Source organism: Palaemon carinicauda, chromosome 19, assembly GCF_036898095.1.
Source record: "Palaemon carinicauda isolate YSFRI2023 chromosome 19, ASM3689809v2, whole genome shotgun sequence".
NCBI classification, from domain to species: Eukaryota; Metazoa; Arthropoda; class Malacostraca; order Decapoda; family Palaemonidae; genus Palaemon; species Palaemon carinicauda.
In genome coordinates, this window is record NC_090743.1 from 111,081,605 (window position 1) to 111,109,604 (window position 28,000).

At 38.7% G+C, this 28,000-nt stretch overlaps 2 protein-coding genes across 2 annotated transcripts in view; one reads left to right on the forward strand and one right to left on the reverse strand.

The window, feature by feature from the left end:
• The window catches only part of LOC137658734 (uncharacterized), a 97,570-nt gene extending 93,139 nt beyond the window's left edge, over positions 1 to 4,431 (forward strand). Inside the window, exons 7-8 of the mRNA XM_068393747.1 lie at positions 2,747 to 2,901; positions 3,473 to 4,431. Coding sequence (XP_068249848.1) covers positions 2,747 to 2,783 — 37 coding nt within the window. The 3' untranslated portion in view covers positions 2,784 to 2,901; positions 3,473 to 4,431. The remainder of the gene's footprint in view (positions 1 to 2,746; positions 2,902 to 3,472) is intronic.
• Positions 1 to 28,000, reverse strand: part of ArgRS-m (arginyl-tRNA synthetase, mitochondrial) — a 644,356-nt gene that overhangs the window by 520,595 nt on the left and 95,761 nt on the right. The gene's annotated exons all lie outside the window — the stretch shown is intronic.

Below are 28,000 nucleotides of genomic sequence, written 5' to 3' on the forward strand. Positions count from 1 at the left end.
AGTCACATACTGGAGGGAAGATATGGAGAAGGACAAAATTGAACATAACCTTCTTCCATCCCTCTGAATGACTTTTAACATACAAGATGCCATGCAGCTTGTCTACTCTCTTTGTCAAAGCCATGACAGCAGGATAAGAATCTTGAAGTTCAGATCCTTGTCCGATGCTCTCCTTTTACATATTAATCATCTCCCACGTAATAATATGTTCACCACGATTTACTCGATACCGCCTTCAAGGGGAATCGACTTTAAATGCGTGTTTCAAGTTGTCAGACCCGTAATAATAAGTTTACTCGTAAAGTATATATAGGAACATTTATAAGCTGTCTAGCAACTTTTTCCTGAGGGTCGTTTGACGTTAGACAAATTGTACTGTCTGGTTTCCTTACAGTGTGATTCGGGAATTTATGGAGAGAGGGTAATTTGTTTTGCTTCTTTCACAACGAGCGGCCTAAAGACGAGGCTTATTTCTTTAGATGAAATAAATGAAATACTAGATGAGTAGCCTGATAATAACAACAAAAGAATAATAATGCATAGATGTATATTTTTCATTTTGTATTATGTAGCCTTCTAAAATAAAATAATAGTGGTATTGGTTTTTTATTCCGCTATTTAATTAATATCTCTACATTTAACTATAAATATGAATAAGCATACTGCTAACTTGAAAGAAAAAAAAAAAAAGCAGGGAGGTGGTCCCGAGGGTGACACTTAACAGGTAAAAGGCTTGTATGGAGACTGTTTAAAAATGGGGAATATTATTGTGATGTCTCATTCCTTTGGACTCTGTCCACTAGGAGGGCAAGCCTTGTCGAAGTTCCTCCCGAACGTAAACAATTCATATTAAAACCTAGCACAAGGCTGAGTGACAGCCTTTCACTGTGGAGACAGATATCTCGATGAAGGTAGAGAAGGAAATCGGCTGTCAATTGCAGATAAGCTCCAACCGGGAAGTAGCTCATCTACGGCAACAATCATAGATAGCCAACTTTTCCTGGCAGACAGCTGCAGAGGATCTTTGCAGGTTTCCAGATATCTCTGTGCGCAATGCCTCACAAAAAAACCTTTCACTTGCAGGAGATGCTGGATAGTATCCACCCATGAAGGGGCAGGATGCCACTGAGCTGTGGTACCTCTGCAGATGGGGCCGACAGAGTAGGGTGGGCCATTGTGGTACCTCGGTAAGTAGTATTAACTATTCTGGAAATCCTTCGATGTGTGGCCACTTGGGAACCACTAGGGCCATCCTGATGTTCAATGTCATCCAGAGTCAGGTAGAAGGGTGGAAAAGCATACACATTCATGTTTTCCCTGGGAAGGTTGGAAGGCATCCTCCATCGCTACAGACGAATCTAGGACCAGTGAGAAAAACACCGAGAACCTCTTGTTCATCAGCTGTCTGGTGAACAAGTCTATTGATTGGAAACCCCAAAGGTTAAGTAGCCTTTGCAGCAGCTGAGACACAGGCATTAATAAAGTGCCTTGATGGCTAGCTTGGTGGTGTGGGTGAGGACATTCACACCTTTTCATACTGAGTACTGAAGAGGAGAAAGCAACTTTCCTCATTTTAAATAAGTCAGCGACAAAGGGACACAAGATCACTCTGGTTTTGGGTCTACTTTTGGTCCCCTGCCTAACAAAGCCAGATTTTAGCTAAATCCTCTTACGCAGAGAGCAATGGCTCCTTTAGCCAAAACCCCTTCTCAGACTAAACGGATTGTGATTTTTAAAGCAGAAACACATTCAATAAATGACTTTTTCTCTTAGCCAAAAAAGCATGGATCTTCATCTCAATGAGACTTTACACATTCAACTGCCCATGAGAGGCAAAATTCTCCTTTCCCTTCCCTCCAAGGTAATGTTAAAATAAAAATATTGGATTCTTCACATTATCAGAGAGGGCTATCACATTAAACTAAAAAGGATCTTCCTTTAGAGTATTCCCCGATAGCTTTCCCTGCATGCACTACTGTTTCGTTTAGCTATTATACACACCGTAGATTATGTAAAATCTACATGAAAAGTTTAACAAAATATAGCAAAACAATAACAGCAATATAGTAATATACAAGGTCTACAGAATACTCAAAGTCAACCAAATTAAATAATATTATACACAAGTGTTTACGTAGATAAGTTGACTTCATGGGCTTCTATGCAGCGAGGGACAGATGATGTTGCTTACTTTTTATTTTCTATATAAAAAGTTGATATGTGGGAACACAGCTTCTGATGTTGAACAGATGAATTTTTTAAACTTCTTTATCTTCTTCAAGATATATCATTGCAAGTTCAACCACGACCCATACAGTGACGGGTCAAGTATTGCGCATACAGGGTTTTACTACTCAAGGCTATATGAGGTCAGGTGAGCCACCGCAACTCGCTGTCAGGTAGATCAGTCACAATAAGGAAACGATTGTGGATTAAAAGGCCAAGTCAAAATATTAACTATGCTTCCACTTTATTGTTATTTTGTGTCTTAAGATTTCTTTTATGGTCCATAATCTATAAACTGGTGGGAATTTAAGCATATAAATACTAACAGTCAGTACAATGCCTCATTTACTACTACGTAGTCTAGCGGTAAACGTTTCTGTAAAATTGAGTTTCATTTCCAATTACAACTGTAGAATAACAAAATAACCATGCCGAGAAATTGCACTACTTATGATTGTTAAAGTACGGAAAAGAAAGTAAAAAAGCTTAATCAAAGCATTTGTTTCTTTTGCTCTCCAAGGGATGAAATCTTGAGAGATGCTTGGATACAAGCATGACGACAATCAGACAAGATCAATAATGAGCATGCTGTGATTTGTTCTGCTTGGAACAGAAAGACCAAGAATCGACGGATTTTGAAGCACGAGGCTGTTCCATCTCTTTCTCTGCCCAAAGGTAATTATTATTTGCATTTATATCTGGTTGAAAATTCATTTGGCCAAGTAAAAATAACTGATTTCCATTAGGGAAAACAGAAAATAAGCACAGCATAAAACCATTAGCGGATAATAATATCAAATTAAAATCGGTAGGAAGTGCACTATAAAACATTATGCTTAAAGACCACTATAGTATATTTAATGTTTTGAGAGAAACATAACTTGTAATTTTTAAACATATTTTGTAATTTCTAGGCATCATGCTGTCAATGTTTTCTCTCAATTTTGAACGGTACCCAAACTATATACTGAATATATACACACACACATACATATATATATATATATATATATATATATATATATATATATATATATATATATATATAGTGAAGTGAGCTGAGTTCTACCCTCCAAGTAAAACTGTTTACAGTTCGTATACCTTATTTTATAAACAGCTCCTCTCTCGTGAATTCCCATCACATGTACCCACAGACAGGCCTCAGGCCAAAAGAAGGTCTTTGTCTGCACCATGTAGGCTCATAGCCATTAATTACCAGGCAATTGACTTCCCTCTCTTTTCCCAGGTCAGCCACAAGATATAAACCAGGTGTGAGAACAAGGTTTTCTCATAGAGAGGACAAAGCACCCATAGAGAAGAGGACACTTGGTCATGATTCGCCAACACCCAGGAAAGGAAGTTGTGGTCACGGATGCCATTGGAACTCAAGCCACGAAGACCGCCCTATAAACTCAAAAATGACCAATCAAGAGGTAAAAGGGGATGCCCCAAAAATTTCACCTTCTCGGCCTCAGGCCTACATCAGGAAAAGAAGTCAGTTCCTGCCCGAGACCGCTTGGAAACAGTTCCCGCCAAAGTGAGCAAGAGAAGGAAACCAGTGTCTGCTCCCCTCAGGACACAAGCCATCCAAGCTCCCCATGGTCGTACGCCGCATGAGTCGCCGAAACTCATGCGTATCTCAAGGATCTACGCTCTCCCTTTCCGTTCACAGCGGAGTTTTGGAGATAGTTTACGTCCCAAGTACACCTGCGCCGATGCCGAAAGCTAAGTACCATGACCTGTGAGAGGGAGAAAGTTAACAAGTGCAAAACTGAAGGGTATTTCATTAATGGGAATTCTAAAAGGAAAAAGGGGAAAATACCTTCAGGAATAATTTTCTCTTTAATTCTGTGTCAGCCATTCACATGCAACATCATTTTTTGAAAGGAGTTGTGTAAACCAAGTTATCTTATGTTCTAGTGTTACGAATTAAAAGATATTTCTTTTGAATTTAAAGTACGGAGTGAAGGTTTTGCTGTTATGGCACATAGAAAGTAGTCCAAGACAATAGAGAATATTATTTCTCTTATTATATGGTCAACCTTGGATTCTTTTCTTTACCATAACTATTCTTTCGACATTTATGTTCTGTAGTTTTTCATTGTATTGGGTGATTTTCAGGATGTAGAAATTAAGTGGTATTTTTTTTCTGCATCTAATTGTGTTTTGATTATTGCTGGAGCAAATTAAACTTAAAGTTTTGTCTTTCATTTTTTACTTCAATCATTTTGATTTATTAACTTTATTGATTGATTGATTGATAGAAAGTTTTCTGGCATCTTGACAAAGTCATTGACGCCGATAGCATTTATCATATATGAAAAATAAAAGAGAATTCAATTAAAACCATAAAAGTTAAGATGTCATTATAAAAGTTATATAGTTTTCAGAAGACCTGCTTCTGAAATAAATCTAAAAATGCCGCTCGCATAGTGGGACACATCATGTCCAAGAATTTTGGCAAGGATGAACCTGCCATCCTCACCTCGAGCCTCAAACAGATATCTATTACATAAGATATTATAATTAGGGCATTCGGTCAACAAATGCCTCCCTGTTAAAGGTACTTAACAGTCGTCGCAATACGGTTGGTGTTAGCCCTTCAGCAGAAACTCGTATGTCATCCGAGTGTGACCAATACGGAGACGACAGAGTCGTCTCCCATTTTCGGGGCTTCTTATTATACCTCAAAGGTGATATGATATTTGTTACTTCCCTCATTTTATTGCCATCTTGGCTATCCCAGTGCTGTTGCCATTTATTACAATCCAATTTCTTGATGTAAGGTAGGAAATCATTACAGGGAATGGGATACCTCCTTGGTAGCAACTCGGATGCAGCATTCTTCGCCAGTAAATCTGCCTTCTCATTCCCACACACACCTATATGTGCTGGAACCCAACAAAGTCGAACTGTCATACCTCTCCGTCCAATAATAAAAAGCCATTCTAAAATCTTTAAAACTAGAGCGTTACTAGAATTAAAAACTTCTAAAGCTTGAAGAACACTCCTTGCATCAATAAAAATTGTAAAATTACCGTCCTTTTCCAAAGATATTTTCTCAATAGTGGTTAACATACCATACAGTCCAGCAGTAAAAATGGAAGCTTAGAGGAAGTGCACCACTACAATTAAAATCATTACTATGTGCTCCAAATCCAACGCCAGCATCAGATTTGGATTCATCAGTATATATAAAAGTCGATACCCTATGTTCTGCAACATGTTCCATAAAAAGAGACCTGGATTCTAAGTCAGTCATATTCTTCTAACCTCCAATAAAGTATTTACAAAAAGATACGCCAGGTAATTTCCAGGGAGGTGTTGATGATACCTTGAATGGAAGCACCTTGATTCTAATTATATCCAGATTGTTTAATAATTGTTTCACCTGAAACCCATAAGGTTGAGGAGATTTTGGGTGCAACTCAAAGTATGTTGAGTGTCTTACTAGGCTTGTAGTCTGAAAGGCTAAAGAATTAGGGAGCCTTTGCAATCTAAACCAATACCGAATAATAGGGGACATTAGGTAAGGGTCTAGAGGCAACTCCCCAGCATCAACAAGGAGACTTGTGATAGGTGAGGTTCTAAATGCTCTTGTGGACAATCAAATACCAGCATGATGTATAAAATCTAATATTTTTAACCGGCTTGGGGTGGCTGAGGATTATAACTAATTTTGGAAAAAATCAAGGGCTTGCATAATTTTAAAATAGTATTGCGGTCTTCCCCCCATGATGTATGGGAAAATACTTTTGAAAAATTCAGAGCCTCAAGATATTTAGATTTTAATGTTTTTAAGTGAGAAACCCATGTAAGCCTAAAATCAAATATCAACCCTAAACATTTAGCTTCACTTGCACATGGGATCCGTTGACCTATGATGTATATATCCGGGTCTGAATGTACTTCCCGGATATGACAGACTGATTGATTGATTGATTAAAAGTTTTCAGGCATCCTGACAACTAAGGTCATTGATGCCGATATCATTTAGATTATATACATATAAAAATTAAAGAATATTCAATTAAAACCATAAAAGTTGAATGTCTTTATAAAAGTTAGATAATTTTCAAAAGATCTGCTTCTGAAATAAATCTAAAAATACCACTTGCATAGTAGGAAACATCATGTCCAAGAATCTTGGCAAGGATGAACCTGCCATCCTCACCTCGAGCCTCAAACAAGAATATGACAGATATGGACAATTGTAGTTTTACTTGTCGAGAACTTAAATCCATTCATAGCGGCCCACTGGATAATTTTGTCAATAGAGCGTTGTGTTTTTCTCTCAACCATTGCAATTCTAGCTCCAGCAAATGATATGGAGAGATCAGCCACAAATAATGTTGAGAGAACATCCCGGGAATGACGGAGGATATCCCATTAATTGCTAATGCAAAAAGGGTTACACTTAACAAACTACCCTGAAGAACTCATTCTTCCTGGCATTTACTCTCAGATAGAGTTTCCCCAACTCTCACTTGAAAAACTCTATGTGAAAGAAATGACTGAATAAATATTGATAGCTCTCCTCTTAATCCAAACTCATGGATTCTTTTAGGTGTACCATATCTCCATGTGGTATCATATGCCTTTTCAAGATAAAAAAAGACTGCCACATGGTGCTGTTTGGAAGCAAAGGCTTCACAAATAGAAGACTCAAGTCGTATCAACACATCAGTTGTTGAGTGCATTTTTCTGAATCCACATTGAATGGGTGATAAAATATCTTCTTTTCAAGGGACCACTTCAGTCTTGCATTGACCATCTTCTCCATTATTTTACATAAACAAGTCAATGCAATTGGCCTATAATTTGCTGCTAAAAACTTGTCCTTACCGGGTTTTAAATAGGCTAAAGTAATGGCTAGATCCCAAACACTTGGATAATTATGATCATGCCATATTAAAAATGCTTAAAATAAATAACTTTGTATTAAAAGATACCTGTTTAATCATTGCATATGGAATTCCATCGGGTCCAGGGGCTGTATCATTACACATAGCAAGAGCAAAATCAGATTCTCTTTCAGTAAAAGGAGAATTGTATGACTGTTGCTTTCTTGTTGCGAAATTTAAAACTTTCTTTTCTTCCATGCTCCTATACTGGTGACCAGGAGCTGCTTTACACTTGCACGATACATTTGAAAAATGGTCAGCCAGGGCATTGCTAACTTCGGTTGCTCCAGTCATATACTGGCCATTTACCCTTAACACTGTTGGTGGGTTTGGGGTGAATTTGCCTGCTATCTTTTTTATTTTCCTCCACACAGATGATGTTGGTGCTCTACTGTTAATGGAGGAAACAAATGACATCGAAGACTGGCGCCTAGCTCCTTTCATGGCACGACGAAACTGTGCTCTACATTTCTTGTATATGACTAGATTCTCCTTAGTATGGCGCATGCGCAATCGAGTTAAAGACTTTCTTGTGGCTCTGTACAGGGCAGTTGGTTCTGATGACCACCAGGGGACTGGTCGTCGTCTGAATATCCCTGTTGTTTTGGGAATGGAATTGACTCCTACTATCTGAAGAATTCCATTAAGTCTATGGCATCATCAACACTTTCAAACTGTTCTGCATTTCCTTCAATTTCACTTAGCTCCCAAAATCTATCCCAGTCCGCCTTATCAAGATTCCATCGAAGCGATCTATGTAAAGGTGGACCATTGTTGGTGTTTATAATAATTAGTGCATGATCACTATTATGCCAATCATCTAATGTTCTCCAATTAAAATCGAGAAGACAGTAAGAGCTTGCAACTGATAGGTCAATGTAGGACAAGGTACCTGTCTGAACATAAAAGTGTGTAGGCTATCCTGTATTGAGGAGTCCTACATCTTCATTCTCCAAAATTGATATATGATATCACCCCTTGCGTTTGCCAAAACATCACTCCATAAAGGATGTCTACTATTAAGATCTCCTAGTAAGATAAAAGGTTGTGGGAGTTGTTTAATCAGCTCTACTACATTATCATATGAGATGTTATCATTTGGAGGCAAGTAAAGAGAACAAATTGTGTATTTTCTCCCTATATCAATCTGTACAACCACTGCCTGCAGAGGGGTACAGATAGACAAAGATATTTGGGGAACATCTCGACGAACGTATATGAGACTTCCCCCATAGCTACCTGCTCGTTGATCATATGGTGTCCTTTAGTTAACATACTCTCGAGGAAAAGAAGTATTAGCATCGAGCTTGCTCTCCTGTAGACATACAGTTATAGGGAAGTGCTCATGTATGATGAGGGGCTTAACTTGTTCATATTACCGCCCTTAACCCCTGGCAATTCCATTGCAGAATGGAGGAAAAACCTATGGTTTATTTTTTGGAAGACACCTTAGATGAAGTCTTCCCATTGGCAATATATGATCTAACAATATTTCCCGGTGGTATCTCTAGAGAGGATCTTGATATAGTGGGTTTTGTGTTCGTCTTTTTCTGTGTGTTCTTTTGATCTAATTGTTGAGGAGGATGGTGGACCTCAACTTGAATTTATGATTAGTTCAATTCGCCTTCCAGTTGATCAGAAACATCAGCAGACAAGACATCATATTTATTTGAAATCGTGACTTTAAGGTTTCCTATGGTAGGAGGCGAGAGAGATGGAGGTCTCTCTCTTTTTTATCAAAAGGTTGTGATCTGTCAGGTTTTTGCACCTTCCCCACTACAGGTTCACCAGGTAAATTGGTTTCAAGTGGAACCTCCATTAGATCAGGCAAGGACACGGCCTGAGAGAGGTTTATACTATTGTTTAGAATCGGAGTAGATGGCTTTTGAATACCTTATAGATCTTTAAGTATCTCTTTTGATTTTTTTACAATTTCTGGATATAAAGTTTCAATGGGACTTTCAACCTCATTAACTACTTTCATATGTTTCTTTATATTAGAAGTGGGAATATAATTTTCGTCCGTGTGCTTTGGCAAGTTTTTCTTGAGAACCATTGAAAAAGTTTGCCCTGGTCTTATCTGCTTTTCAAGAGCTCTTTTACGAGCCCCTCTAAAAGTAACCCCTTCCATGGTCCTAATGGCCTGAATTTCTTTTTCAAAAATAAACTTAACACAGCTTTTAGATGTAGCTGGCTGTGCTTCCCAACAATGTATGCAATTTGGATTTTCTAACCATACTCCATGACTATTTTTTCCACAGTTGGCACAAACTGCTGGCTTATTATTTAGTTTTTCCTTGCATTACTGGCTTAAATGGCCATACATTTGGCAATGATAACCTCGCAATGGTGAAGGGATATAAGGTTTCACCTTCAGAGATAGCCAACTGGCTTTAATAACATTTGGTAGTCTATATTGATCAAATGTTATAATCAAAGTAGCAAGAGGAATACGTTGTTCCCCAACTCTTTCTCATTCTGACTAATTTTACTACTCCTTAACTTTTCAGTTCATCCTCAATTTCTTTTTCCTCCACGTCCAGCATTCTGGAGCATATATCACACCTCTACTCTGGTTGAAAGTTTTTCTTGAGAACCATTGAAAAAGGTTGCCCTGGTCTTATCTGCTTTTCAAGAGCTCTTTTACGAGCCTCTCTAAAAGTAACCCCTTCCATGGTCCTAATGGCCTGAATTTCTTTTTCAAAAATAAACTTAACACAGCTTTTAGATGTAGCTGGCTGTGCTTCTCAACAATGTAAGCAATTTGGATTTTCTAAGCATACTCCATGACTATTTTTTCCACAGTTGGCACAAACAGCTGGATTATTATTTAGTTTTTCCTTGCATTTCTGGCTTAAATGGCAATACATTTGACAATGATAACATTGCAATAATGAAGGGATATAAGGTTTCACCTTCAGAGATAGCCAACCAGCTTTAATAACATTTGATAATCTACATTGATCAAATGTTATAATCAAAGTAGCAAGAGGAATACGTTGTTCCCCAACTTTTTCTCATTCTGACTAGTTTTACTACTCCTTGACTTTTCAGTTCATCCTCAATTTCTTTTTCCTCTATGTCCAGCAATTCTGGAGCATATATCACACCTCTACTCTGGTTGAAAGTAAAGTGCGAAACGCATTTTACACTATGACCATCCAATGTTGTAAGTATTTTTAATCTTTCACCTTGCAATGGGGATAGTGTCTCTATCAAAAGACTTCCATTTCCCTGGGGTAAAATTTTTGGCTGCCCTGCACATATAGCAACTATTTTCCCGTTAGCTTTAAAAACATTTACACGTTCATGTTTTCCATTTTCAAATTCTAAAATTAAAAAAAATTCATAATTTACTATTCTATAGTGACCAGGTAATACTTCTACTTTTCTTTATCTTTCTGTAATGTCATCATTTATCTCTCTCTCTCTCTCTCTCTCTCTCTCTCTCTCTCTCTCTCTCTCTCTCTCTCTCTCTCTCTCTCTCTCTCTCTCTCTCTAGTGTTTTCTTATCATTCTTCATATGATGTGAATAAGGTTGGAGCTGTCTGTACCAAGGTCCATGTTTGTATTTTCCAGGTCGTCAACAGAGGGGTTGGGTTTTTTCAAAAGAGCAAGCCGGGTTATCCACCTCTTATCGGAGGATGTCAGTCCTCCTATCCCATGTGGCCCAAAACGAGAAGAGGCTTCAGCGGGGACCAGTCCTCTATTATAGAGGGGCTGCCTCTCTAAGGTGGGCGTACACTGGTCAGTGGGGGTAGTTAGCCCCAATGCCTGGCGTCACCCATTACCCGCAAATATGAGTGACTTACAACCGCATCACTGGAGCCCGACTCTTAACAGACTTGGTCTGCACCCAATGGGGTCTGCCAGAGGGATGGCGTCTAAATTGGCACAGGTTGAGATGGAATGCCGTGCATCCCACACTGTGCCAAATCCAAAGAAGCAGCCACAGTATAATCAAACATGCCAAAGTCGTCAACAAGTTCAAGCCCAAAAAGAAGAGACGGGAGAAAAAAAAAATAACCAGAAGGAAAAGAGAAAGTGCTGACTGATTTAGTTGGATCAACAATTGGGCACCGAGGTCCAGTGTGAAAGTAGTTCCCCCTGTTCATTAGAGCCCAGCTGCTATATTAACTTTATAAAGTCGAAAACATTTCTAGTTTTTGAATTGTCATTGTATGTTTTTCTCCTTAAGAATCTTAAACATTTTTTTTTCTTTTTTTTTTGTGAAATAAATTTAGTTATGTATTAGATTTAATCGCAGAATTTATTTGTCCGTGATTAGACTAAGGAGAGAGGTCAGTCTGTTCTTACATGTAAAAACCCCATATATTGCAACAAGGTGCAGCTCCAAAATAAAAAAATGAACTCGGGAAAAACGAACTGTTACTAACATTAAAGGGTTCAGTGTTTTTAAAAGACATTAGTGTCAATTACACGATCTGGTTCATAAGACGATACAGTGTCAAGTAGAGAATCCGATTGATACTCTATTTAAAGAGCAAGCCTGCACGTTAGTTACAATATATATATATATATATATATATATATATATATATATATATATATATATATATATATATATATATATATATATATATATATATATATATATATATAACGGATTTTGACATAGGAGAAATCTATTTTTGGGTGAGACAGCCATGTCATCCTGATGGAAGTTCCTCATTGGAAGCTTCTACTTGAGATATTTCTGCGAGTGATATACCAGAGAAATTTCTAGAGTTATCAACAGAGTTCTGACCTCTGGAGCGAGTATCCCGAGAAATATCGTGTATAAACCAGGGACGTGTTAAGAACAAGCCATGGATATCCTTCCCTGAATAAAGTTAATCTTGTCTCGAAGGATAAGGGTAGAGGCAAGGACATAGGCAAGTGAGCTGTTACAACTAACACGCTTCCTGTTGAACCATTCCCGGAGCAGCCATTGCACGACGCGAAGACCCACACCGAGAATAGGGAGGGGATGGAAAGTAACGGGCGGGACCTCAGGACGACATGGCTATTTCACCCAGAAATAGATTTTTCCTATGTCAAAATCTGTTTTTTTGGGCTCGAGCCATGTTATCCTGATGGAAGTGTATCAAGAGAATTATTATTCTCAGTTGTGGCCAGGAGAGTTTTAACCTTTTACACCCCATAGACATAATCACACTTCCTGTAGCATTGGTAACTAATGTACCAAGTTATCGAGCAAGAAATATGTTTGTAAAAGGTAGGAGCAAACGAAATCAACGTCACAGTCCCCCTCACTGTGAAGTTCTGTCTCCAGAAGATGAAAAGAGTAAAGTCTATAAAAGGAAGGTTGGAAATTGAGGTAAACAAGACCACTGGTTCCAATCCAGAGACATTGCATCCATTCCTGTCGCTTCCAGGTCCATGTTTGGTGCTACATATCGGGGAAGTTTTTTGTTGAAGCTCGTCGCAAAGAGATTGATTTGCAGTCCCGGGACTTTCTCTAGAATGAAATAGAATGATTTTATGTCCAGAAACTATTTTGTTTCCTGAGGCATGGATCTTGACACGGTGTCCGCCATCACATTGCAAACCCTTTCCAGGTGAACTGCGGAAAGATGCCATTTCCTCCTTTTTGCTAAAGAGAGAATGGCTAGGATTACATGGTTGATCTGAGGAGATCTGGAGCCCTGTCTGTTGACACTGCACTATTTTGTTGTTGTTGATGACCAATTTGTTGTTTGATTTCGTCTATAGGCATAGTCTCTTCAGAGTCAGAAACACTGCCATAGCCTCCAGAACATTGATGTGAAACTTCTGAAATATGATTGAACACTGACTCTGCACTTTCTTGGAAGAGGAGTGTCCTCCCCATCCTTGTTCTGAGGCGTCCGTATGAATAGTCATGGAAGGATTAGGGTACTGAAGAGGGGCGTCGTTCGATAGACTCTTGGCAGTGGACCTCGGCCTGAGCTGCTTTCGCAGTAAACCAGGGTTTTCTGGCGAAGATCTCTCCGAGCATTGGATGCCTTTCTTCTCCAGACTCTGTTAGCATCTTTGAGCCTTGCTTTCAAGATTGGGTCCGTCATGGCAGTAAAATGTAATGACCCGAAGACCCTTTCTTGTTGTCGTCTGGTGAGTACTTTTGAACAAAGTAGGCACTTGACTGAGTTTTACAATTTACTTTTTCTTGCCTATTGGTAGAGAGAGGGTGTGTGACTGTAGGTTCCAGTGAAGTCCTACCCATTGGAATTTCCGAGATGGAGATAGCCTGGACTTCTCGAGGTTGATTTGGAAGCCCAGAGATTGTAGGAAGTTCATGACCTCTTGGGCTGTTTGAAGACATTCCGACTTCATTGCAGCCCAGACTAACTAATTGTCCAGGTACACCATCACCTGAAAGCCTCTGTTCCGAAGTTGTTGGACAATGGCCTCGACTAGTTTCGTGAAAATCCTTGGAGCTATACTGAGCCAGAAGGGCATTGCTTTGAATACGTAGGCCTTTGTTGCTAGTCTGAAACCAAGGTACGGGGAGACGTGTCGACCTATCAGAAAATGCCAATAGGGGTCTAAGATCTATGGAGATGGTGTAGCCCCCCCGGGGGTAGTAGGGTCCGTATTTGCGAGATAGTCAGCATCTGGAACTTGTCGTTCAGAATGAATTTGTTTAGTGGTGACAAGTCCAGAATAGTTCGAAGAGTGCACTAATCTTTCTTGGGCCCGCACAATGGCCGCCTTTGAAAGTTCATGGATTTTGTGCAATGGATGACTCCCTTCCAGAGAAGGTCTTGAATGTAATCCTCCCAAAAGGGGGTTGTGGGTAAAAAGAACCTCTTGAACTGGGGTGGTTTCTATCTCCATTTCCAGCCTAGCCCTTTTGAGACTATGCTGTAAGCCCAGGGATCGAACTCCCATTGATCCCTGAACAGGTGAAGCAGTCTCCCTAACAGAAGCTCCTCATTGTTCTTGAGAAGGACCCACAACTTCAGACATCTTGTCTCTACTTCCTCGGCCTCTAGTTTGACCGCCTATTCCAGACTTTCTCTTGTTACCAGAGCTCTTCCTATAAGCTTTGGCAGGGTGAAACATGGTAGTAGCTCTCTCGCACACCGGTTTGAAGGCTGGAGACTGTGGAACGTACTGCTGGGGGACCGTGTACACAGTCTGAGGAATGGGGGCAACTGAGGCTGTCACGACAGAAAAGGATTTCCTTCCTTTGAAGTGACTTCTGGGTTTCTTGCCCTTGGGTTGAAGTCCTTCATTGGGGGTAAAATTTGTTTAGAGGAAAAACCCCCACTTGTCAATAAGGCTCTCATTTTCCTGAGCCGCTTTGTCCATGACTTCTTTAACCAGCTTCTCAGGGAAGAGATCCTTCCCCAAGATGTTGGAGTCCATCAGTTTTCTGGGTTCATGTCTGATTGTAGCAGCGGCTAGGACGTGTTTTCTACATGCTCTCCTGGCTAGGACAAAAGCATGGAGATCCCTATGAAATATGATCAGGTGAGTTTTAGCCAAGACAGGGAAGAGATCAGATTTGGAATAGTTTCCAATAAGCATCTTTAAATAATATCAGAAGGATAAACAGGCAGAGTCTCTCTTTAGCTTCTAGTTCTCCCTTCAATACAGATTCGGGAATCCTAGGCAGTTTCTCATTACACTGTTTACCTCTGACGTCTTTATCTAGTTTTCCAACAGTGAATGTATGGTGGACGTCCTCCCAATTGTTCGAATCGTAAGGAAGGGCTAGAGAAACAGGTTTACATTCCTCTAGCATTGGAAAGGGTCTGTTCTCCCTTACTGCTTTCAATACGGCCTCTAAGCTTTCAGAGGCAAAGGGGAAGACAGTATCTTTGGGGGTCACAAAAGTGGACTGTTTCCTGCCAAAGGCAAAAAGTTGGGTATGAGTGAATTCAGCCATCTTTAACTCCCCAACCAAAAGGGATTAAGCCTTGTTATGATGCAGAATGATCCTTTCCTTAGGGATCGTATCATCCCTAATGGACACATCAGAGTTAAGCCTTACTTAACAGTAAGGATAGCTATCGATCGATGGAAAGAATTCCAAGTACGAAACTGGCTTAGAAAACAAATCATCCCCAATATGAAGGAACCCTTCGGTTAAAGCCCTATTCTCTACATAGTACCAAGGGTTCTTAACTGTGCATTCTGGTAGGCTCGAAGCTGGGGGAGCCTTAGAAGCAGGTGCCTGTTGTAATTTTTTATCCTCCTCGTTAGATCTGCTTGAGAACATTCATATTTGGCGGTCAAGTTTTCCATGAAAGGTTTCATGAATGCCTTATGTTCTAAATTACTGGGTAGCGTAGGATGTCTAATATCGGAACCGGGGTGGAGGAGGAAGCTGGGGCTTCGGTAGAAAGTAGAGAGGCATTGGGAGCTGCACTTACCTCATGTACAGTTAGAATCAAAAGAACGCCGACACTCAGGGGAAATCTTTCGTCAGATGTCTCTAGTGTTCCCATGACAAAACAGACAAGGAGTTGCTCTTCTTACAACTTCTACGAAATGGGCGGAGCCTTCTCAAACCTTAGCGAATCAGACAGTAAAGGGCCGTCTTTGTTAGCAAAAGTATACAAATGTTACAAATCGAGTTGCCATATTCCAATTCTGTATAATTATTTGACGTCTCAACTTTTCAATACAAATACAAAACACACACACACACACACACACACACACACACATATATATATATATATATATATATATATATATATACTATTATTTTTCAATTGCTACTTTTTTCGTAAGAGGGACCAAGGAGACACTTTCCAGGGAAAGGGGTAGGGTGGGGGGGGGGTGGGGGGTGTCTCCTTCAAACCCCCTGCCCCGGCCATTCCGACACTGAGCAAATAGGAAAGTCATTTCTGTTTTAGGGGTTGTGGAGACAGGCTGCTTGTAGACTCATGATACAGCCTGTAAAATATTGTATCATTGCCTGAGATTTATTTGATAACCGTCAATGTTCTAGTAAATTTGGCTAACCTAATTCATTATTAGTTGTTTTGTAAAAGATAGCAGCAGTAGAATAAAATAGCTGCTGTTGATGGAAGGTTGATAAGTAACGAAATTTAAGTATTAACTTTGCATAATAGATAATCGATGATGGATATAATATATACTGATGACTGCAAAGCACCTTGAATACAATCAGAACTTATTATTTCGTATCGAAAATAACTTATATTTAGGAAGATGAGGACCCTATCACATTCTGGCAAAGGGTTTAAAGAATTTGTTTTATTAACAAATCAGTCTCAGAACGACATGATTTTCAGAAATTTTGTCATGAAACTATGATATACCTATTTTCCCAAAATGAATTCTCCTATAATTTTTCCTGAAAATATATACGAATAGATGGCATAGCACGAAATGATTCCCCATTCTAATACCCGATTATAAGTTATCAATGATTATATAATTGCTAGTAGCTTTATCTTGAGAAATGAAATATCTTTGAGATCAAACCAACTTCTTATCAATTTCATGCACAAAGGTCTTATAATCTTGATTAAAATAGGCTTAGTTTTGTATGATAAAGTCCTTATTTACAGTGATCTAGTGCCCGAATTAGCCCAGCTATGGGGTGCTAGATGTAGATCTCTTGACTGGGTAAATTACGCAAGGTAGATGGGCGCTTAACAAGCGAAAAATGCATTACTATCCGTGAACTCTACAGTAGTTCGGGTTGTTCGAGCAAAAGTTATCCATACCAGCTCCTCAGCCTATCAGGGTATTAGTTAAACCACAATTTCTACAGCTGGTGCCGTGAGTAGGAGAAAGGAAAAACCAAATATTAAAATATCTCGGAAATAAAAGTTTGATTGCCCTTTTAATCACTAACTCATACAGCTGAGGAGCGATACTCATGGATTCTTAAATATTTTCTCTCATTCTTCAGATTCTATTTCCTGAGCTTCTTCCTCTATCCCCTGATTCATTATTTAATATTTGTGTTTCTTTCTATCATTATTTATTCATTTATTTATCAAATATTATCTTTAAAATTAATGCCCTTCTGCCTCGGTGCTCGTCCTAGGGCTTCAACTTTGGTTCTTAGCTTCTCACTGTGCCTCCATAAAAGAAATCTCTCCCAAGCGGCAGCAGAAACACCTTCACTTGACCATTCCAACTTGGAACTATGTGATATTTGTGTGACACCAAGACAAGATATTCATTAGCTGGATTCCGGAATAAGGCATTTGGAGATCTGTATTTCATTTTCCACTATCTTAGTTTTCACAATCTCCATCGAAGTAAAAGAAAATTGCATTGTGAAGCATGCTTCCATGAATAAGTGGTGCCCCTCAGATTTTTTATACAATATATATCCCATTCCTCTATCATTATTCCAGTTAACGAAAATATCTTAGTCGTTTTAAAGCAACTGGTTGAATTCTCCTACAGAGCATTTAAGGTATATAGAGGAGTATAAAATACAATGATCAAACATATGCAGCCGGACAAATGTTGGTATACGGATCCATAAGGAAGCAAATACTCCTCCCACCCAAAAGCAATTATAGTTATTTTCCCCCAAAATCACCCATTATTTGGATAAGCATTTGATTCTAACAAAATAATCCCGTTATTCATATCCTGTAATAACTATCTCCAATTTTGTCATTTAGTTTCGATAATTATCAAGTGAATAAAGCACTTACGATAGGTTGAATTAGCAATGTAGTAAAGATTTTACTATATATGTTTAAGATTTTAGTTCAAATGGCAATGCTAATCTTTCAAGGCCAAGATAGCAGACGGTGAGATGACAAAGCTCAACAATGGGAATGTAAAATAAATGATGAATAAAGGGAAAGTGGCTTAGAGTCTAAAGACTGAAACGGCGCGTACCCCTGAATCTGAATAATTTGGGAAATATTTTACAATAAAGTATCCTCACGTATTACGAAATGTTACATTCAATGAATATCTATAAACTGTAAGTAGTTCTTAGCAGTCAATCTAGAATTTGAAAAATAACGATAAGCTTTTGGGAGCAAAATACAATCATTCCTATTGGAAACATTGTATGATAATGACAAACAATATTTTGATATGCATAAATGTCTAAAAAGGAGTTCATGTGCTGTTACATTACTTCACTAACTAGAGTAAGCTCAAACCATTTGATCTCTCTCTCTCTCTCTCTCTCTCTCTCTCTCTCTCTCTCTCTCTCTCTCTCATTTCGATGCTTCCGCTAACATAGACAGCCGTTTACTGTCTTTGATTTACCAAGGTTGGAGAAGGCTCCGCCCATTTCGTAGCAGTAGTAAGAGGAGCAACTCGTTGTGTGTTTTGTCATGGGGACATTAGAGACATCTGACGAAAGATTTCCCCGGAGTGTCGGCGTTCTTTTGATTCTAACTGTACATCCAATGATTCTTCTGAGGCTTCTGTGGTCAACAGGATCCTCTCCTTCTCTGATGAAACAGAAGAAGTAGTAGACATGTCATCCACGTCCAGGCTCATGACTTGCAGAGCGTCTCAGACTTTATCATTTGCATGATCTGCTGGAACCGGCAGGAGTTGGACCGACGGTAACTGGTGACCATAACCAAAGTACACCTGAGCCTTGGAAAAGAGGAGGTCCTTCAGTTCCAGATAGGGAAGATAAGAGGCACCTTGTTGAGAGCTCTTCTGAAAGCCTCTTACCCAGTGTTGGAGCGTCTTCGACTTTGATCTTGGTCGTCCAAGGAGACGTCAGTGGCATAGAAGCCGGTTTGAAGGAGATCCATGCAAACCTTGCAGTCAGTAGGGTCCCAGATTGCAGTGGATCCCTTGGAAACATGGCAAGTTTCCCATTTCCGGCAGGTTTGTGGCCACAGGTTAACTTGACCCACCTAGTACAGGTGACCGTAGAACACTCCATGTTATCAGCGACCTGTAAAGATAAGAAGAGTAAATGAGTACTGGCCATCATTAAAATATATCTTCTTAAAATTAGAAAAAATCATTTTCTATTATATTCTATCCTAACTAATCCTACACCTGAAGAAAGACTAAATCTAAAATATAATAGAACACATGTCAAACAGCTCAGAAATCTGGAATGATTAATGAAGCAAAACATAATGACGTTGTGGTAGGAATATGGAGGAAAGGATCACATCAAAGGAACACCAGAACCTCCAGAGTAGGTCTATCAGAACAGCTAAAGAAGGCAAGTTCACTCATCGTACTTTCTAGACTAGCAACAGCTGACCCCGATGCAGCAGCAGCTGGGAGGTGTAAACTATTTTTAGTAGCTAGAAAAGAATGACCTGTCAATATCCTAGGCATGTTGATACAAGGCGCCAGACGCATTGTAAAGTCAACAGGGGGAGAGTGGACAATCCCAAGGGAAGGGTCCACACTCAGGGGAAATACAGGAGAGAAAGGCAGATAATAAGAGAACCAGCCAGAACCTGATCATTATCATCAACTTACACAAAGTGGGGGTGCAGCCAATAAGATAATGAGAGTCATACAAGACGGCCAGGATGCTAAGAATTAAGAATTCAAAGAGTGTTCTGACAACCAGGTAGGATCCAATCGACCAACTCCAGAGGACAATGTTCCTGAGATGGGGGATAGGAAAGAGCAGATAACTATTCTAAGGCTGCAGCTGAGGCAGCAGAGGGGGTGACCCAAAGCCAACACACAGCCAGTGCTAGAAGAACTCAACTGACAAGACTGGAGGTAGAGACAGGAGGCGCACCTCTGTCTAGATAGGCTTACCCAGCAATGGAATCAAGACTCCATAGCTAGAGGGATATCTCAAGCTGACAAAACAGAAAGCAGAGACAGAAGGCAGCACCTATGCCTAGATAGGCTAACCAAGCAAGGGAGTCGAGACTCCATAGCATGAAGTATACAGCACAGGAAGAGAGCCTGCAGACTTAGGACAAGCACTGCCAAGGCGGCAGAGGAGTAACCCAAAGGTTACCAACTCTGTGCCTAGATAGGGTTAGGCCATGGTAGAACTATGTAGGCAAGCCTAGGCTCCCAGCCGTTGAGGTAAAGCTCAAAAGCTAGGGTGAGATGACTAGACACGAGGAACATAGTTCTGGCCTAAATAGGGTTAGGCCATGAGAGAAGTGTGTAGGCAACCCTAGCCTCCTAGTGGGTGAGGGAAAGCTCAAAAGCTAGGGTGAGATGACTAGACAAGAGGAACATAGTTCTGGTACAGTCAGGTTATGGCCTAACTAGGAAGAGGAAGGGGCAGAGAAGCACCCAAGGGTGGACTCTAAGGTGGCAGAGAGAATTCAACAAGGGAGGAGAAAAGCTCATCTACCTAGGCCACGAAAGAGCCTACAAGTAGGCACAATAACAGGCACAAGGAAAGGGGAAGGCAGGGTGGTGATGGGAGGCTCAGAAAACAGTGAGGCGGCAAGGCAGGATGGCCAAACACCAACGTGGAACAACAATAGTGTCCCAGAGGGGTTGCCGTGATAGGGCACAGAGGACAAGTACTCACAACCAGCCATAGCCTACCAAAGACTGAGAGAAAGCCTAATGATGGTTAAGGCGACACAAGGAGGTCTACTAGTCAGCATCAGAACTAGGGTAACATGTTATAATGGGTTAACATAAGTAGACACAGGAACAGGATCCCGAGACCTGTGCCGCCTCGCCAAACATATAGGCTAAGTGGAAAGTGAAAAGCAGTCACCCTAGGGTAAGTGGGAACACTACCCAACTCCCAATAGGACCTTGAAGACCGTAGCTCCCCGCCATGATGAATCGACAGCGGGTGAGGATAGATGGCCTCACCCAACCCGTAAGGTTTGGTGAAAGAAGGGAGTGGTGCATTAGTGAACATTTACCAGGTATGGCCGCCAGCTAGGGTAGGCTAACCTAAGCCAATGCTGATAAAAAACACAAAAGAAACACCAAGGAAGGATGGGGGGATATCATATACAAACCACACTTCAAAATAATAAAATAATATATTACCAGAGTAAATGACTAAATAAATAGAAGATTCCTGAGTTTTTGACATGACAATTGGCGTCGGAAGCCTGCCGACTTCGGAACAATAAAAGCATACAACAATATAAAAAAAAACTGGGTGCAGACGCAAAATTCTCCAACACACGAAAGGGTGGATACTCAACTTAAGTCAATGAGGAAGAAGTTGAAGCATACATGATAAAAAAAAAAAAAAACACTCAAAAAGCTAAGAAAACTAGCAAAAACTCAACAAGCGAACGGCAAAGATGGCGCTGCGAAAGGGAATGATTCAACAGGAAAAGTGTTAGTTGTAGCACATTGAGATTGGGAGTTGTAACGGCTCACTTGCCTATGTTCTTCCCTCTACCCTTATTCTTCGAGACAAGGTTAACTCTATTCAGGGAAGGATAGCCATGGCTTGTTATTAACACGTCCCTGATTTATATACGATATCTCTCGGGATATTCGCTCCAGAGGTCAGAACTCTATTGATTTTCTAAGGTAAAATTTCTCTGGTATATCACTCGCAGAAATATCCAGAGTAGAAGCTGACAATGAGGAACTTCCATCAGGACGATATGGCTCGAGCCCAAATAATATATATATATATATATATATATATATATATATATATATATATATATATATATATATATATATATATAGATATAGATATAGATATATATATATATAGATATATATATATATATATAGATATATATATATAGATATATATATATAGATATATATATACAGTATATATATATATATATATATATATATATATATATATATATATATATATATATATATATCGATATATATATCTACCTATCTATATATTTATATATATATACTTATCTATCTATCTATCTATATATATATATATATATACAGTGTATATATATATATATATATATATATATATATATATATATATATATATCAATCAGAGCTTAACTAAAGAGTATAAAAAGATACAAATCAACAGGTGATTGGGATGGTTTCGAATTTATTCGCCTTGGTGAATATCTTCAATTCCTCTGGTCAGTATTAGAAGTTTCCTCAAGTTATTGGATTATTATTTACGTATAAAAAACATAGCGAATATAAAAGGGTTAACAGAAGCTTAGCTTTACTGAAAGGAGAGAATGTAAAAAGATAAGTATCAGGAATGGATAGATAAAGAGATAGAGAGAGAGTGTGTGTGTGGAATAAAAGCGCATATCATTTCTGAGCGCCCAATACTTTCAAATGTTCCTGACGGACTAGATGCGCCAAGGACTATCAATACGCAATACGCAACATGACGCCAATCCGCAACATGACGCCAATCCGCAACATGACGCCACGCGGCGATTGGTGTGGTGGTGATGTAATATCCAGATTGATTGATTGACTTGAGGTTGTCTGGCATCCTGATATGTATGGTCATTGATGCCGAAGCGTAATATCCAGAACTCTCGTTCCAGAACACTACGATATTTTTCGGTGAAAATAATTTTATTTCTACATTAACTCATAGTAAATAAACACTCTTCATAGGTCTTACAATACACATACATTTTAATATACATATAACAAATTCCCTGCCTAGCAAAAAGTTGGGAGTCATTAACCAACAAATTTTCACAAATACAAATAAAATAATCTTATCATACTAGATTAAAAATACAATTATTTCACCACAATAAAAAATAAAATACAATATTGTATTACAAGCTCCAAATGAAAATCTAAAATTCAAAGTTGATAAAGTCACAAAATATCCATAAAAATTACTACAATGAAAACTAGAAGGTTTCTTCTTAATATGTATTAAATTTAACAAATAACATTTAACCTATGCCTCTTTTCGGCTAGGGTTTAATATCATATTTAAAGGCATGATAAAATAATTCATAAATGCAAAAATGTGCTTTGCAGAGGTTTTCAGATAAGGCTGATTGGATTTCACATTAGCTTGACACACAGGGACAAGCATAATAAAACTGAATCACATCCTCCCAAATATCATGCAAATAAAAATGTCTTGTATCATAACTCAAAATCCTACTCACTTCAAAATAATCAGTCATAGGCTGTTCCTGGGCGAAACTGATAACATCATTGTTTTGAAAACACCCTGAGCAACACCATGGTCAGACTTCTGATCTACAATTGACTTTGAACGAGTCATGATTACAGTATTTATTGAATAACACAATTTAAGTTATTCCTAACACGTAACTGGAGTCAAATTATTATTAAACTGATTAAACAAAAATGTCTCAGACAAGTTAGCATCATTACAAACTAAGCCTAAGGTATCTTCAGAAGACAAGCCATTATTCTCAAAAAGAGGTTCATTACAAACTAACGTGTCTTCACAAGACAAGTTAGCAGAACAGTCAACAGTTGAACAAGTATCATGAAGTAACACATCTTCACGAGATAATTTGGTAGAAAATTCATTAGTGGAATCAGCAATACAACCCAACGAGTCTTCACGAGGCAAGTCGGCAGAACAAACAAGAGTGGAGACATTATCACAAATCGACACATCATTATCAGACGTACATGCAGGACTCTGAGTCTTCTCATGAGTCTCGGCACTCAGAGAAAACAGAGTAGACAAATCCGGACTGAGAACCTTCAACTCCTGATCAAGAAATAGTTCATTAACCATCTTCGGTCAGACATCAAGTTTCTCATCTACCAATTCATTATCAAGGGAAAAAATTGAACGCCATTAATAGGCAACTCTGAAACCACACCAACAACAATAGGCCCTAATAATGTCACAATGAAGATCTGTACGATGTAAGGGATAGCTAAAATGGCCCTCACCAACACCACGAACGGGAGCATATTTCCCCATAAATGAATGCTCAGTCACAGGGAAAAGTTACCTCCAAACAAGTGGCTGGGCACAACCAGTATCACGCATGATACAAAAAAAAAAAAAAAGTGCAGCGAACCACCAGCAACACTAACAAACCCCTTAGTAGTATATGGCTGGAAAACTTTATCAACAGGTCTGAAACAAACACTGGAATTAGCAGGCTTCCTGTTAAAAATGTGATCATCTACAGTGTTAACCACTACTGGTAGCACACGACAGCGAGACTTTGGCAGAGTTACAAGAGCCACAGTTTCAGCTTTTTTCCTTTTCAACTAAAAACATTGACACCATATGACCTAGTTTCTTACAATAATTACATCCTACAGAATTGCTAGTAATAGAATTGCTATTCAAACTGCTGCACTGCTTTGAGACTTGACGTGTGAAAGAGAACTAGATCTTTGAGATACATATATCTGTAGGCCTACTAGTGTTCTTATCTGTGTCCCGATAGTCTTTTGACCTATTAAACCTTTTATCATAAGACCTCGACTCCTTGTGAGCCAGTACAGAATCATCAGCACATACAGCTGTTTCATGAAGGGTAGACAACTTTCTCTCATTTAAGTAAATCTTAATATTTTCACTAACACGATTTTTAAACTGTTTAATTAAAATAATAATCTCTCTTAATCTATCAAAATCATCCCTAAACTCTGCTGCTTTATACATTTATCAAACCAATCTGATTGTTCTCTAATAGATTCTACATATCTTGTTATGTCCAACTCCTAAACTTCATCCTGTAAGCTTCGGGAGTTATTTCATAGGCTTGAAAAATGGCATTTTTCAAGAATTCATAATCATCTACTCTGTCCTCAGGAATAGATGCATATAACTTTTGCGTCCAACCACACAAAACTCCTAACAACATATAAGCTCAATTTTCTGCTGGCCACTTATAATTCTTAGCTTTTCTCCCAAATCATCAAAAAATATTAATTTAAATCCGTTTTTATTAAAAGGAGGCACAACTCTATCGCCGTTAATAATTTGACCTAGTTTTAGAATTAAAATTAGCCTCCTTAATTTTTTTCAAGTTCTATCTCTTTTTGAACATTAATCTCATGAAGGTTCATCTCGGCTTGTAATTGTTCACGTTTGAACTTGGCTTTTAATCCTAATCTCTCGCGCTGAAGCTGAACCTGCACTTCTAACTCCTTTTCTCTTAAAAGAGCGTCTATTCTAAGCCTTCCATTTTCTACATCTGGTAAATAAAAAAACACACCAATTCCATATCCATCACATTTAGCACACCCTGAGGTAAAACATTGTCTTCAACCCTATGTTGAACTAACACATGTTTAATATTCTCTTTTTCATTGAATCTTTACCATTAAGCTCAAAATGTTTGCCTAAACTCACTTAAGCTTGATTTCCTAAGATCACTTAACTTCTAAACTTGTGGATTCTCAGAAAATTTGTCAAAAAAACTCAAGATGCTTTAAACTCTGTTTGCTGGCTATTTTATACAATCAAAGGTTTACTTCACGATCGATCTCTGAATTTTAAATGATATAACAATTCAGTATCCCAGACAAAGGCCCCCAATTCTGATACGTTCAACTATTATACACCACCTAGATTATGTAAAACCTACATGAAAAGTTTACCAAAAAATAGCAAAACAGTAACAGCAAATGAAAATGATAATTTAACATAAGTAATTACAGTAATATACAAGGTCTAGAGAATACTCAAAGTACATCAAACTAAACAATTTATTCATGTTTACGTAGATTACTTGATTTCATGGGCTTCTATGCAGCGAGGGACAGATGACGTTGCCTAGTTTTTCTTTTTTATATAAAAAGTTGAAATGTGGGAACACAGCTTCTGATGTTGAACAGATTATTTTTTAAACTTCTTTATCCTCAAGACATATGTAGTTGAAATGTCTCCACTCACGAGTAGCGTTTATTATTACTATTATTATTATTATTATTATTAATAATTGCTAAGCTACAACCCTAGTTGGAAAAGCAGGAGGCTATAAGCCCAGGGGCCCCAACAGGGAAAATAGCCCAGTGAGGAAAGGAAACAATGAAAAATAAAATATTTTAAGAACAGTAACAATATTAAAATAAATATTTCCTATGTAAACTAAAAATACTTTAGCAAAACAAAAGGAAGGGAAATTATACAGAAAAGTGTGCCCGAGAACTCTAACCCAAGACAGTGGAAGACCATGATACAGAGGCTATGGCACTACCCAAGATTAGAGAACAATGGTTTGATTTTGGAGTGCCCTTCTCCTAGAAGAGCTGCTTACCATAGCTAAAGACACTTTTTACCCTTGCCAAGAGGAAAGTGGCCACTGAAAAAATTACATTGCAGTAGTTAAGAAGAAGAATTGTTTGGTACTCTCATTGTTGTCAGGCGTATGAGGACAGGAGAATCTGTAAAGAATATGCCAGACTATTCTGTGTATGTGTAAGCAAAGGGAAAGAGCCGTAACCAAAGAGAAGGATCCAATGTAGTACTGTCTGGCCAAGGTACCCCACAACTCTCGCGGTAGTATCTCAACGGGCGGCTGGTGCCCTGACCAACCTATTACCTAGGTTTCTCCCTTCTTACTCGTCACCTGCCCTTAATATACGAGGGACCAATACTCCCGAATGCTCCTGACGCACTGGAAGCGCCCAGGACTATCTTTATGCAACAGGACGCCACGCGGAGATTGACGTGGTAGTAATGAGAAATATCCAGAACTCTCATTCCAGAACACTACGATATTTTACAGTTACAATTATTCTATTTCTACAAAAACATTTGAAATAAAATAAGCCTTCTCCTTAGGTCTTATAATACAATATACCTCAATTTTAATATACATAGAGCAACTACCTACTAGGACAAATGCATTGTTACAAGAGTAGATGGAGACCCTGTAATAAAAAAAAAGTCATTGCATAAGTGATTATGCCAGACCAAGCTTTTACTCCCCCCTTAATCTTAGTGCTCAAGGTATCAGGAGGCTGAAAACCTATCCTAGACATCTGTAACTTCAAAAAAATTCGTTGTCAACCCATTGAGCACCATTGGATGCAATTTACTCAAATCCCGGCTATTTTACTGGATTAGTACTGTCATCAAGTATCAATAACAGTGGCAGTTTTATCTACTGTCTTGCATGTACCTGTTATTTCTTATCCATTTAGGCCAAAAATTATTGTTTATTAATCATTAGTTTCACTAAAACATAAAATAAAAATACCAAAGGTTGTTTCTGGTACCGTGAAAAAGAGAAAAATTATGGCAAGGTGCCTGAATGTTGGTGATGGCATAGGACGCGTTCAAGTGGAACCGCCAACAAATGCTATTACAAAGAAAGACATGCATTGAAAGAATATTCATGCGTGTGTTGTAAATGTATGGAGGTGTCAAACTGGATTTCTACCAAATTAGGTTGTATTAAGAGGCCGAAAATCACGCTACTGTAACAGAAGATGCGACAAAGGAACATGTCCAATGAGGGAGAGAGTGAAGAAAAAAGACGATTGATTGATTGATTGGTCTAAAGCTTTCTGGCATCTTGACATCTAAGGTCATTGACACTGATATCAATTATTTTATATAAATAAACGTATTCAATTAAAACCATAAAAGTAAAGATGTCATTATAAAAGTTAAATAGTTTTCAGAAGACCTGCTTCTGAAATAAATCTACAAATGTCGCTCGCATAGTACGACACATCATGTCTAAGAATCTTGGCAAGGATGAACCTGCCATCCTCACCTCGTCTCAAATAGATATCTATTTCTTAATCTATTTCTTAAGTTATTATAATTTGGGTATTCAGTCAACAAATGCCACACTGTTAAAGGTACCAAATAGTCGTTGCAATATGGTGGTGTTAGCCCTTCAGAAGAAACTCGTGTGTTAACCGAGTGTGACCAATACAGAGACGACAAAGAGATGTCTCCCACTTTCGGGGCATCATGTTATACCTCCAAGGAGATATGACATTTGTTACTTCTCTCATTTTATTGCCCTCTAGACTATCCCAGTGCGGTTGCCAATTATTACAAAACATTTTCTTAATGTGAG